Source organism: Muntiacus reevesi, chromosome 18, assembly GCF_963930625.1.
Source record: "Muntiacus reevesi chromosome 18, mMunRee1.1, whole genome shotgun sequence".
NCBI lineage: Eukaryota > Metazoa > Chordata > Mammalia > Artiodactyla > Cervidae > Muntiacus > Muntiacus reevesi.
Genome location: NC_089266.1, coordinates 30981338 through 30994813, shown reverse-complemented (window position 1 = coordinate 30994813; position 13476 = coordinate 30981338). Strand labels below are relative to the sequence as shown.

The 13476-nt window shown below is 45.7% G+C and overlaps 1 protein-coding gene across 6 annotated transcripts in view; it reads left to right on the top strand.

Moving 5' to 3' along the window:
- Positions 1 to 13476, top strand: part of MYOCD (myocardin) — an 87650-nt gene that overhangs the window by 48282 nt on the left and 25892 nt on the right. For all 6 annotated transcript variants that reach the window (XM_065910098.1, XM_065910097.1, XM_065910096.1 and 3 more), the window contains 2 exons: positions 8578 to 8753; positions 12645 to 12758. In XM_065910098.1, coding sequence (XP_065766170.1) covers positions 8578 to 8753; positions 12645 to 12758 — 290 coding nt within the window. The remainder of the gene's footprint in view (positions 1 to 8577; positions 8754 to 12644; positions 12759 to 13476) is intronic.

The following is a 13476-nucleotide window of genomic DNA, read 5'->3' as shown; positions in this document are numbered from 1 at the left end:
TGAGTCAGGTAGAAGTTTACAGATTCCAGCTGGAGGAAACTTAGGCTTGTGTGGGCTATACTGATATGATGTGAAAGAAAAGGGGGCTTGTTTTTTATGTTCTTTTTGGTTTGTTTTGTTTTTTTAATTTATTTATTTTTAGTTGGAGGATAATTGCTTTACAATACTGTGTTGTTTTCTGCCATACATCAACATGAATCAGCCATGTTGGTATACATATGTCCCCTGCTCCTTGAACCCTCCTCCCACCTCCTTCCCCATCCCACCCCTCTAGGGTGTCACAGAGCACCGGCTTTGGGTTCCCTGCATCACACAGCAAATTCCCACAGGCGATCTATTTTGCACATGGTAACATGTATGTTTCCGTGCTGCTCTCTCAATTCTTCCCACCCTCTCCTCCCCTCACTGTGTCCACAAGTCTGTTCTCTATGTCTGCGTCTCCATTGCTGCCCTGCAGATAAGTTCACCAGTACCATCCTTTGAGAGCCACATATATGCATTAATATACAATATTTGCTTTTCTCTTCCTGACTTACTTCACTCCATATAATTGGTTCTAGGTTCATCCACCTCGTTAGAACTGACTCAAATGCATTCCTTTTTTATGGCTGAGTAATATTCCACTGTATATGTGCCCCACAGCTTCTTTATCCACTCATCTGTTGATGGACATCTAGGTTGTTTCCATGTCCTAGCTATGGTAAATTCCAGGCTTTCTGATTTTACTGACACAGAAGGAGACTCGGGGCTGCCTCGTGGCTACATCTCATAGCCTGCACCTGTTTTCCTGTTTCTCCTACTTAGAAAACCACCAACAGCCTCTCTCTCTCTTAGGCCAGAACACTGAATGCAATAAGTATGACGTGATGAGGGAGTGATAACTTGTGAGACCTGAAGTTGTGCACTGGAGTTGAGCCTGACTTTGTTCTGCTTATGTATGGTCATTGTCACTTCTCACTCTCAGTTTGGAGAGCTCTCCTCTGAGCTTGTTAATCCTCTCTCTGGTCATCTGAGTATCTCCTTCACTGCCAGAGCATCCCTTAGCTACCAAGGAAGCTGTTAGAGGCCTGGCTTCTGCTTGAGGAATGGAGAACCCCGGCTGGCTCTCCAGCTATTTAGACAATAAAAGGGTCCTGGGGTCCTGTTCCAGTGAGCAAGCTCCTCCACCCTAAAGTGTCCTCATCTTTCTCTTAGATTGAGCCAGGCTTCCCACCTGAATGCCTGAATTCATTTTTTCAGCTCCTTTAAAAAAAATTTACAAAAAAAACACCTGCAATTCAGAATGAAAAGAAAGTGAAATTCACTCAGTCAGTCATGCCTGACTCTTTGCGTCCCCATGGACTGTAGCCCTCCACACTCCTCTGTCCATGGGATTCTCCAGGCATGAATACTGGAGTGGGTAGCCATTCCTTTCTCCAGGGGATCTTCCTGACCCAGGGATCAAACCTGGGTCTCCTGTATTGCAGGTGGATTCTTTCATGATCTGAACCACCAGTGAAGGCTGATTCAGAATATACAGCCCCATTTTCAAAGATAAAGTCATTCTTTCTATCACTGTAACCTTTCAACATAGGAAGCAACATTTCTGTCCCTGGGGGATGGCCCAGAAATCATCCATTTACAAGTGTCATGTACATTTTTCTAAAACATCCTACGATAGTCTTAGCTCACTTATAACCCCAAGGCTAAGACTTTATAATAAAACAAAACAAAAATTCTTGTTTACTAGAAATCCAGTCATTCTTCAGACTCTCTGGAAGTCTCAACACTCTCTAATCGTTACTTTTGAAGGCAAATAGACACTAACCATTGCCCGTAAACCAGATGGCGGGGTCATTTGTTTGGCAAAACTTTCTCATGACCAGAATCTATCATTCCATAATGAGAAAGGATTTCCAAAGTGCAAATGATCCTTGGGGGAAAGAAACATGTGATAAATACTTTTCTGAGGAAGATTCTAGAAAAGGTGATGGGAAAAGAGAACCAGGAAGCTGGTAGCTTTGGGGGTCGGGAGGTCAGGGAGGAAAGTTAGGGTGTTCTAAGATGACGCTAATGTATCTTTACCCACCTAACAATCTTCTTTGTCCCTGGAGAATTGGTTTCAATAGTTGATACAGGACAAGTGTTGATGCAGCTTATCTGTTTTTTCCCAACTCCTATAGTCCTTAGCATCAGGGTCTGTCTAGAGACTTAAAGTGAATTTCTCTTTTTTTTCTTTTTAAACTTTTTATTTTGTGTTGGAATATAGCCAGTTAACAATGTTGTAATAGGTTCAGGTAGACAGCAAAGGGATTCGGCCATACACATACATATAATGAACATGTATACTGTAATTTGTATGTGCGTAGAGTCAGACACAACTGAGTGCCTAAGCGCATGGCACAGCACATAGAAAGGAAGGTGTTGGTCGCTCGGCCATGTCCTACTCTTTGCAACCCCATGCATGTAGCCTGCCAGGGTCCTCTCTCCATGGGTTTTCCTAGGCAAGAATCTTCCTGACTCTCCCACACTGCAGGCAGATTCTTGACCATCTGAGCCACCAGGGAAGTCCCTGGGTCAGGAAGATCCCCTGGAGAAGGGCATGGCAACCCACTCCAGTATTCTTGCCTGAAGAATCCCATGGACGGAGGAACCTGATGGACTATAGTCCATGGGGTCACAAAGAGTCAGACACAGCTGAGCCACTAACACTTTCACGTATATATATTCTCCCCCAGTAAAGTCAGTTTCTAAAGTGCCAGGAATTTGAGGTAAAAGAATGCTTGTTCCTCCAAAGTCCCATGTCCACTTAATTCTCTTCCTGAAGCCATCTGATCCCCTTCAAGAGCTGTGGGCTCCACAGTCTTTGTTGGACAGTTCAATCAGTCTCCTCCAGACTGTAGTATCCTCAGTGTATAGGAAACTCTTTAGGCGGGAGCTGCATTTCAACTAGCTACTGGCACCCGACCACCTCCTCCCTCAGGAAGTGGATTTGGCTTCCACCTCTTCCAGGAGGATGTTAGGAGAAGGTCTGACCGAGAATTAAAATAGCCGTCATGGTGTACCGCTCAAGCTTGCATACAGATAAGCGAATGAGGTTCGTTCTCACGTTCCACCCCCTGCATTCCAGCCCCTGGTGTGGATCCAGAGGAAAGGTAACCAGGGCCCTGACTATCTTACTGTAATCTCGGAATTTTAAATGTTTACACAGAGGAAAGTCCAACTGACTCATTCATCTAATCACTTCCGAGAGAGAGAGAGAAAGAGGGGTGGGGGTGCGCCAAGGGGCCAGACTGAGATCCCCAAGAGGCCAGGCCCGGAGACAACCCTATGGGCATAGCTGGGGGGTGATGTCAGGACTTCCCGAAGCGGGTCCTTGTCATCACACAGCCCGACGTGTCTCCAGGGACAATAGCCAGCGCCCTACACTCCAGCAGCTCCCAGCGAGCCCCAGGAGATTGGAGCAGGGGCCCTGGGTCACAACTCGGAGCCATGTCCCTGCAGCAGCCAGATAAGGTGACCTCTGTCCCTCTTCACGGAGCCTGGCCTGAACCAGGCAGGAGAGGGGGGAGTGCACAGCCTTTCCTGCGACGTCCCTCGTGCTCTGGGGAAGGTCTGCTTCGCTTTCCCAGAATGAACCTCTCAGTGTTCCTGGCTCCGGAGTTGTGCTGACTTTTGCACAGCTAACCACAGGATCAACTGCCTCTTGGGTGGTCTTCTTTACAATTTTTGATGATGGTGAACTTGAGACAAACAGATACTCCTACCAAAACCAATAATAACAACAACAACAGCTAGAAATGATTGGACGCTTGTGTGTCAGGAACCTTGTGAATAACATAAAGCATATGTCAAGTTCAATGCTTTTTTTATTGTAAGAAAGCTATCTCATTGATTTTTTTAAAAGACCTATTTATTAATTTGGCTGCCCTAGATATTAGTTCTTGCATGCTGGTCTTCCCAGGTGGTGCTAGTGGTAAAGAATTTGCCTGCAGTGCAGGAGACATGTGTTCGATCCCTGGGTTGGGAAGATCCCCTGGAGAAGGGCTTGGCAAATCACTCCAGTATTCTTCCATGGAGAATCCCATGTACAGAGGAGCCTGGTGGGCTACAGCCCATGGGGTCGCAAAGAGTCAGACATGACTGAGTGACTCACAGGGTCAGAGTGGAAAGGACGTGCTGATTTAGGACCATGGCAGCGGGGCTCCACAGTCCGCCCATGCCTTCCCTGAGACGATAGCAACAAGACTGTCATGATCCCCTGGCTCCTTTATTTTCACAGTCAGGGTGTCACATTCATTCCCTCAGATCTCAAAAGCTCAAGTAAAAGATGTCATGAAGGATAGAGCTGTTGTTAGCCCACATGTGCAGAAAAAGGGGCACAGCTGATTCATGTCATCAGCACCCCCTCACCCACCAGCCCAGCAGGTCTTAACATGTTCCCGGAACAACACACATCTGACAACCTCCCTGGAGGAAACCCGATTTTGCCACCCCCTCTGCTGGGTCTCTGAGCATCCAAAGGCTGGACCTGCAGTCTTAGCTCAATCTCTAGAGAACTGGGGCCAGCCTGGACCTTGTGATGACCGCCTCTACAAAACAGGGATGAGAGATTGCAGTCCTTACTCCGACTTCCTGGGCCATTCTGAAGCCAAACACAAGTTGACCGTTTCTGTTACTGCTGCCACTGCTAAGTGGCCTGCTGATTTGAGCTACTATCTTTTATCTGTGTGTGGGGCGGGGGGAGTTGCTTGTTTTTTAGTGTTTATTTATTTGGCTGCGCTGGGCCTTAGTTGCACACAGGCTGGTCGATCTTTGTTGCGGCACGAGGGATCTTTCTCGTTGTGGCATGTGAGACCTAGTTCCCTGACCAGGGATCGAGCCCAGGCCCCCCGCATTGGGAGCATGGAGTCGTAGCCATTGGACCATGAGGGAAGTCGCACAAACTACTATTTTCATCATTTATTATCTTTCCACTTAAAATCATTGAAGGGGAGTAGCCAGCGGGTAAGAGAAATTTTCTCTCTTTTTCCATCCCCACCCTTCTTATGATATTTCTACTTGAGTTAGAACCCTTGGACAACTTTGTGGTTTAATTAATTCACTCTCATTTGTATGAATTTCAGATGTGATACTCTTTTGTGGGGTGGGGGGTGAGGTTGGGGGGCAGGGAGGCAGCAGGTGAATTCTTTGCCTCGTTGAAGGTCAGATCACACAAACAAGATCCCAAGTGGGGAGGGAATATAAGATGCTAAAGCTTGGCCATCAAGGGTCCTATTGGGCAGAGGAGGCTGACTGCCCCCGGGGGCTGGCACAGTCAGCGCTGGGCTCTCTGAGTTGGTGTGTGCTCAGGCCCTGTGCCAAGTAAACCCCAACAAAATGCTGTAATTTCTGGGGTTCGTTCAGTCGCTCAGTCATGTCCAACTCTTTGTGACCCCATGAACTGCAGCACACCAGGTTCCCTGGTCTATTACCAACTCCCAGAGCTTGCTCAAACTCATGTCCATCAAGTCGGTGATGCCATCCAACCATCTCATCCTCTGTCATCCCCTTCTCCTCCTGCCTTCAATCTTTCCCAGCATCAGGGTCTTTTCTAATGAGTCAGTTCTTCGCATCAGGTGGCCAAAGTATTGGAGCTTCAACTTAAGCATCAGCCCTTCCAATGAATATTTAGGACTGATTTCCTTTAGGATTGACTGGTTTGATTTCCTTGCTGTCCAAGGGACTCTCAAGAGTCTTCTCCAACTGTTCAAAAGTATTGATTCTTCGGCACTCAGCCTTCTTTATGGTTCAACTCACGTCTGTACATGACAACTGGAAAGACCATAGTTTTGACTAGACAGACCTTTGTTGCAAAGTAATGTCTCTGCTTTTTAATTTGCTATCTAAGTTGGTCATAGTTTTTCTTCCAAGGTGTAAGCGTCTTTTAATTTCATGGCTGCAGTCACCATCTGCAGTGATTTTGGAGCCACCCAAAAATAAAGTCTGTCCCTATTTCCTTTGTTTCCTCATCTATTTGCCATGAAGTGATGGGACTGGATACCATGATCTTCATTTTTTGAATGTTGAGTTTTAAACCAGTGAGGAAGGCTTAATACCCACCCAACCCCAACTCCTATGCCCAGCTGGCCCTGAATCACACATGTCATCTTTTAAACAGGGACCAAGCCTTCTTTAAAAAAGATGTATGTATCTATTTACTTCCTTGACTGTGCCATGTCCTGTTTGTGACACATGAGATCTTCCATCTTAGTTGTAGGTCTTTTAGTTGTGGCACATGGGATCTAGTTCCTTGACCAGGGATCGAACCCAGGGCCCTTGCATCAGGAGTGCAGAGTCTTAGCCACTGAACCACCAGGGAAGTCCCAGGACAAAGCCTTTATTTAATTCCACAAATAGAAGTAGGATTTGAAATACCAGTGAAAGCATGGTCTCTAAAGTAAAGAAGTTAACAGGTTGAGTTACAATGGAAGCATATTCATAGAGGCTTCAGGAAGGACCTGCCTGGGAAGATCACACAATCCCCTAGAGAAAGGGAAAACAGTATAAAAATTCCTTCACATTGCATGAAAACAACAAATTGAGCTTCTTTGCAGAGCCCAGGGTTTGCTATGAGAAAAGAAGGGAGGGGATGAGCTAACTCTGGACCCTTAAAATAGAGGGTGCAGGCAGAAGTGCGGTAGTCTGAGACCAGATGGGAGAGAAAAGTGACTCGTGATTGCAAAGAAAGAGCGGACATTTGTCAAATAACTCTCTGTTAGAAAACGAATCGGTTTCTGATGCACATATAAAAAGTACTGGCATGTATTTATTTCAGATGATACATGAACAGATGTTTTATATTCTTCTCTGCACTTTTCTATTATTTCAAATTTTTATAGATACAAATAAGGGCCCTTTGGGAAATAAAAGTTGAAAACTAAAAGTTCCTATTAAGACAGTCGAATACTGTGTAGCTGTTACCAAAAAATTGAGGCCGATCTCTGTGTGTTCACATACAAAGATCTCCAAGAAGCACTGTGGAGTTAAAAAAAAAATTAAAAAAAAAAAAAAAGCAAGTTTCAGAACGGTCTATTTTACCCAGTCCTAACTGAATGAAATGCTTTTTAAATCTCTGTGTATCTTGCTATATGGATAGAATTAAATCCGGAAGAAGAAATAAACCATTAACGCAAGTGGGATTATTATATACCTTGTTATGTTCATTTCATATGGTACAAATTTTTATAAGTAAAAATTACTTTTATAATCATAGAAAAGTGACATTGAGTTTTATAAGTAATCCTGGAAGCCGAGAAGCAGCAGTGCTGGTCCCCTAGCCTTTCCAGATTAGCAGGCTGCCCAGCGACTGGAGTTCTCACCGGCTCTGAGCTTGTCCGGCCTACCTCCTGACTTGACGCTTGCGTGTCTGAGTGGGGGTCCGGGACGCATGCCAGCAGCCGTGGCGATGACAAGCCCCAAACCACGTTTGTTCCATTACTTCCAACTTCTTTCCAATCTCACCGGTGAGAGCTCCTCTCTCTTATCTGCTCAGAGCTTGAGTCAAAAGTTCTTGTCAGTGTGATTGCAGAACCCCGGACTGGAAAACTTGCTGATAATACGTAAATTCCTTTCCAAGAGCTGTGCCTGCAAGCAGGTCAGGAGGGCTCTGTGGCCTCGGCACATTTTGTACTCTGTGCTTGGATAATAAGAGAGGAGATCTGGCAACTAAGAAATGGGAGGGACATTCAAGGATGTCACTACAGTCCCATCTGGTCTGGTAACCCCACTTGCCAAGCCCAGGCCTGGGTTCCTCTCCCGACACCACACAGGCTGCTGGGGAAGAATCTGAACATGTGCAAGTCGCTGGGGATTTCCAAAATAGACACAAAGATAAGAGAAATAACAACAAAATCCAAAGAATAAAAAAAAAATAATAAAGATCATGCTCCAGTTTCTGAGACACATTTATGGCTTTTTATAAACAGATATGCATTTGTTGAATGGGGCTTCAGTACACCCTGGTGACATTAGCCCTCTTTTGACTTATAGAAATTTAAATTTAGGAGCTCCCCTGGCTTATCCTTAATAGCAAAGTTTGTAAAACATTTCGTGCTGGGTGCCTGATTTGTATTTGAACACGATGCAAATGGCACGCTGTCACATCAACTTCACCTCTGGTCTTAAAGCCCAAGGGAGACAGGGGGCCTTCTCCTCCAGTGGCCCACATTCTTTCCTTCATCTTCCCTGATTTAGCTTCAGAAAGATAGGGGTTCACATAACAAAATGTGCAGGAATGGATCAACACTAAGTAAAGGTTGACAGGTGATGATAGACCTTTACGATGTCACTCATTCCTCCCTGCCAAACATGCCACTTTTATAAATGCAAGTCCCCCTCTACGGAGTAAATAGAGGAGAGACCACATAATTTTAAATATATCTTCACTCTTACCTTGGGCTTCCCTGGTGCCTCGGACAGTAAAGAATCTACCTGCAGTGCTGGAGACCTGGGTTCCTGGAGCTGGGAACTCTGAAGGCAGCGGGTAGTGCTCCGGATGGGGGTGACACCTGGAAGTCAGCGTGTCTGCTGACCCAGTCTTGGCTTCCCCTCCCTCAGGGAACCAGGTGACTTTCTCCAAGTCGGCGGATGCATTTGCCTTTGAGGAGGACAGCAGCAGCGATGGGCTTTCTCCGGACCAGACTCGAGGGGAAGACCTCCAGGGCTCAGCGGGATCCCCCCCAGACACGAAAGCTACGGAGACCCCTGTGGCGGGTCCTCGCGGGACAGTCCAGGTAAACAAACCCCCCTTCCAGCCTGCTCGTCTCTTCAGTCTTGAAATCATGGCTGCTGCGGTGGGTTTAACATAGAGATGTTTCTTTAGACCCAGAGATGTCTCTTTATGACACATCGTCCTGTTGCTAATTCTCACGGTGTTCAGTTCAGGGTTCTGTGTGTGAAGGCAGGAGTTTCCAGAAAACACCAAGAGAGAGAGTCCCCGGAAATATGTCCTGCAACTTACATTTTCAGTATCTACTCGGCTAAATAGATGTCTTTTATCTCCGTTTTTGCAGACAAGGTAAAAATGAGGCTCCCCAAGATTTGGCAGTCAGTGGACAGTCTCCTGGAGAGAAAGGGCCACTGCAGGACTGGTTTCAAAGCCCGCAGTCCTTCCTGTGATGGAGCTGCCACTGCAGGATCTGGGGAGCAGGAGCAGGAGGTGCTGCTGGTGGTTGTTCAGTTGCTAAGTCGCACCCAACTCTTTGTGATCCCAAAGACTGCAGCACGCCAGACTCCTCTGTCCTTCACTGTCTCCAGGAGTTTGCTCAAATTCATGTCCACTGAGTCAGTGATGCCATTTCATTCATCTCATCCCTGCTGCCCGCTTATCCTCCTGCCCTCAATCTTTCCCGGCATCAGAATCTTTTCCAATGAGTTGGCTCTTCACATCAGGTGACCAAGAATTACAGCTTCGTCTTTAGCATCAATCCTTCCAATGAATATTCAGGGTTGATTTCCTTTAGGATTGACTGGTTTAACCTCCTTGCAGTCCAAGAGACTCTTAAGAGTCTTCTCTAGCACCACAACGCGAAAGCAGATTCTTTGACTCTTGGTCTTCTTTATGGTCCAAGTCTCACATCCATCCTTGACTAATGGAAAAACTGATTGACTGAAAAGCAGGAGCCCCAAGCTGCTCCTGCCTTTAGCAGGCCTCCACCCACCAAATCCTGCAAGAGCTGCCTCCAGCCCCAACCCAAACATAGCACTCCCCTCTTTCTGAACAAATCCACAGACTGTCCAGATATGATAAATATATGTTGCAAATACTATTAAAAGCACATTTATAAAGAGCAGGATGATAGCTGTCAACAGCTATTGCCATGATTAAGCACTAGCTGTGTACCAGGACCAGTGCTAGGCACTTTGCAGGTGTTTTCTATCAGATGTTACAGAGAAGGAGATGAGTTGGTGAGGCTGAGTACTGTGTGGCCCCAGGAGCACCGCAGAACACCCCCTTCCCCAATCTCTGGAGTGTCCCCTCTAGAAGCCACATCCAGTCTTGATGGCACTCCCTTCTGCCTGGCAGGATTGTATTTCTGGAGCCCCCAGAGAAGATGAGTATGAATGTCCACACAGGAGGGAGAGGAGCGGTCACACTCGTGTGACAGCGAGATGTGAATCTTCCACCACATCCCGGCTCAGGAGAGAACCCTCCACCCTCAGCCCCTTCCCTTCAGGAAGACCTCACTCCTCTTGGCCTCACAGGAATTGTTCAATGACTTGAAATCAGATACTATATATATATGTGTGTGTGTATGTATGTATGTATATATATATTGCATATTTTTATTAACATGTATTATTTTACATGGGGCTTCCCTGGTAGCTCAGTGTAAAGAACCTGCCTGCCAATGTAGGAGACATAAGTGATGCGGGTTTAATCCCTGGGTCAGGAAGATCCCCTGGAGAAGGAAATGGTAACCCATTCCAGTATTCTTGCCTGGGAAACATCATGGACAAAGGAGCCTGGTGGGCTATAGTCCCTGAGGTCGAAAAAGAGATGGACATAGCTTAACAACTGAGCATGCATTATTTTATGTGTTTTAATTATCTATATTGATATCTTATATCTTATTTTTATTATATATAGATATTTTATATCTGTGTGCACTTTTAATTTTTTAATTGAGGTATAATTGTCATCTAACATTGTATTTAAGGTGTTCACCACAACTGTTTGATACCATATATGTCGTGAAATACACAATGTATACAGTATATACAATATCAGATGTAGGACATAGTTGTTGGATATTATATCTACTGTATATATTGTGAAATATAACATATGCATGTGATGTATAATAATATATGTGTGAATTATGTGAGTATTTCACAGTATATATGATAGATACAATATATCATCATGTATATTGTGAAATGATCACCAGGATAATTCTAGTTAGCATCCATCTTCATGTATAGTTACAAATTTTCTTTCTAGTGATGAGAGTCTTTAAAATCTACTCTCTTAGGAACTTTCAAAGAGACCATGCAGTCTTGTTAACTATGGTCACCATGCTGAACATAATACCCCCAGGATTTATTTATTGTATGTGTGTGTGTGTTAGAAGCTCAATCTGTCCAACTCTTTGCAACCCCATGGACTATAGCCTGCCAGGCTCCTCAGTCCATGGAATGCTCCAGGCAAGAATACTGGAGTTGGGTTGCCATTTCCTTTTCCAGAGGGTCTTCCCAACCCAGGGATTGAACCTGGGTCTCCTACATTGCAGGCAGATTCTTTACTGCTGAGCTACCAGGGAAGACAGATTTATTGTATAGCTGGATGTTTGTACTTAAACCCATATTAGTTGAAAACATTTTTAAACTGTAAAGCATGGAGGGATCAGAGACAGTTTCAGGAGTTATTTACTATGACCCTCTTTCCTGAAACTGCACTGTTACCAGTTATTGTCAGGCCCCTCTTCACTCCATCAGAGCAAATTCAAGGCTGCCAGGAGGAAATGTGGAATGAGAAGGAGACAGAAGACAGAAAAAGTAGAGCCAAAAGAGCTGCATGTTTATTGTCCAAGAGTTTGTAATCAAAGCATTCTTTCTTCCCTGCATCCCGAGCTTCTTTGCAGCCCAGCATCTTTGATAACATCAAATAGTACATCGAGCCATTTGTACTCTTATTGCTCTGATAGTAAATTCCTCAGCTTCTGATTTAAAGATGTTTTGGGAAGAAGACACACACTTTTCCTTTTTAACCCTTGAAGTGGGGAAGAAGGGAACGAGCACTGAGCAATGTCAGGCAAAATGCAAAAATCATTTTACATCAGTTAACCCAGCAGCCTCAAGTGATAGATGAGGGCATGGGCTCTGAGAGAAAAGGATGCTCCAGACCTTTGATACGTGTTCAGGCAAAGACTGGGCAGCTCGGGGGCCTTTCCTCAAAGTCGCGCCATAGGATTGTGGGAGAGGAAGAGGATGCTGTGTGCATTTCTGCATCCTCTGCGGGTGGGATCGTGCCTCTCATTAAGGTTTTCCTGATGCTGCACCCATGCACACACATATTTATATACACAGACATACACATAAACACACATGTATGCACACAGAGACACACACGCAAAGGAATGTATACACATACACATGTGCACACATACATTACAGAGGCATACACAGAGACATATACGCAGATACAGAGACACACGTACACACAAATACCTACACACTTTCCTTCCATCTGCCAACCCCCTTCTCATCTAGCCTTTTCATTGTCCCTAACTTTCCCCCAAAGTTCCTCCACTCATTCCTCCCGCTTCCTCTCTTTTTCAATCCCACTTTCAATTCCAACATGTAGACCTGACTGCAAGTAGGTGGATCCTGCCCACAGGGTGACCAGATGTCCCAGTTCACCTAGCCCAAGCCAGTTCTACACCTGTTGGATGGGATGATTGTATATCATGCTTGCTTTCTCTCTTAAAAAGGGTCCTCAGTTGGTTGACAAATCATGTACCTGACTCTCCACCCTCAGGGACAGAGCCTGAGGTTTTCCTCAGATAAGAAGCTGGGATTAACACAGCAGACCTGGGGGGTGAGGGTGGGCGCCTCCACTGCAACATTTCCGTGTCACAGTTTCTACTCCTGCATCCTAATCAGGCTCAAATTTGGATTTTCAGGATTCAGAAAATGAGAGGAGTGACTCAGCCCCACAACCCGGCAACCAGCCAGACCCGGGCAAGCAGGGGCTTGGCTCCCTGGGCACCCCCATCCCTGTGCACACAGCCGTAAAGGTAGGATGGGCCAGCCTCCACGCCCGCCCGAGCCTGCAGCTCACGGGGCCACTGTGGGGCGGGGTGTGCTGAGTCAGGTCTGGCAACGGCGAGAGTCATGTGACTGATGGATGGATTCAGTCCACTGGGAGCATCGCTAGACAGGGGTTGAGAAGTGGGCTTTCAGTGTACATGGACCAAGACGCCCTTGCCCATCAGGGGTCTTCCCCACAGAAGAGAAGCGTTTGGCGCTCCTTTCTTCGGGCTCACAGTTCAGCCAGCAGGTTCCTGACTTGAAAGCCTCCGGTAGCTTAGCCTAGAGACAGACACTGACTGCAATGCACACGGGATTTGCACGCGCCTTAACACAGGTATAGGACAGTGGCTTTTCCACAAGGGAGGCCAGCCTGAGGGCCTTGCCTAAAGTAAAACCTCTGTCATTCAAGCCAGTCTCCCTGTGGACATAAAGATGAAGGGAGAGCTTACATTCGCAGGAGGCACAGAATAAGCAGGATCATGTAGTTTGGGTTTAATTTTCTCAGCATTACATCTAACAGTTCACAAAATATTTTCTCCTCAGTTAACTGGTAGTCATTTGACTTTTTTTCATAATATTTTATCCCAAATAACTTCTCATTGACTTGGGGGCATATTAATATTTTCTCAGCTCTAAAGCTGGCACTCAATGCTAAGCTGATTCTTAAGAAATACTTTTAAAAGCTTGTAAATTGAGTAAGAA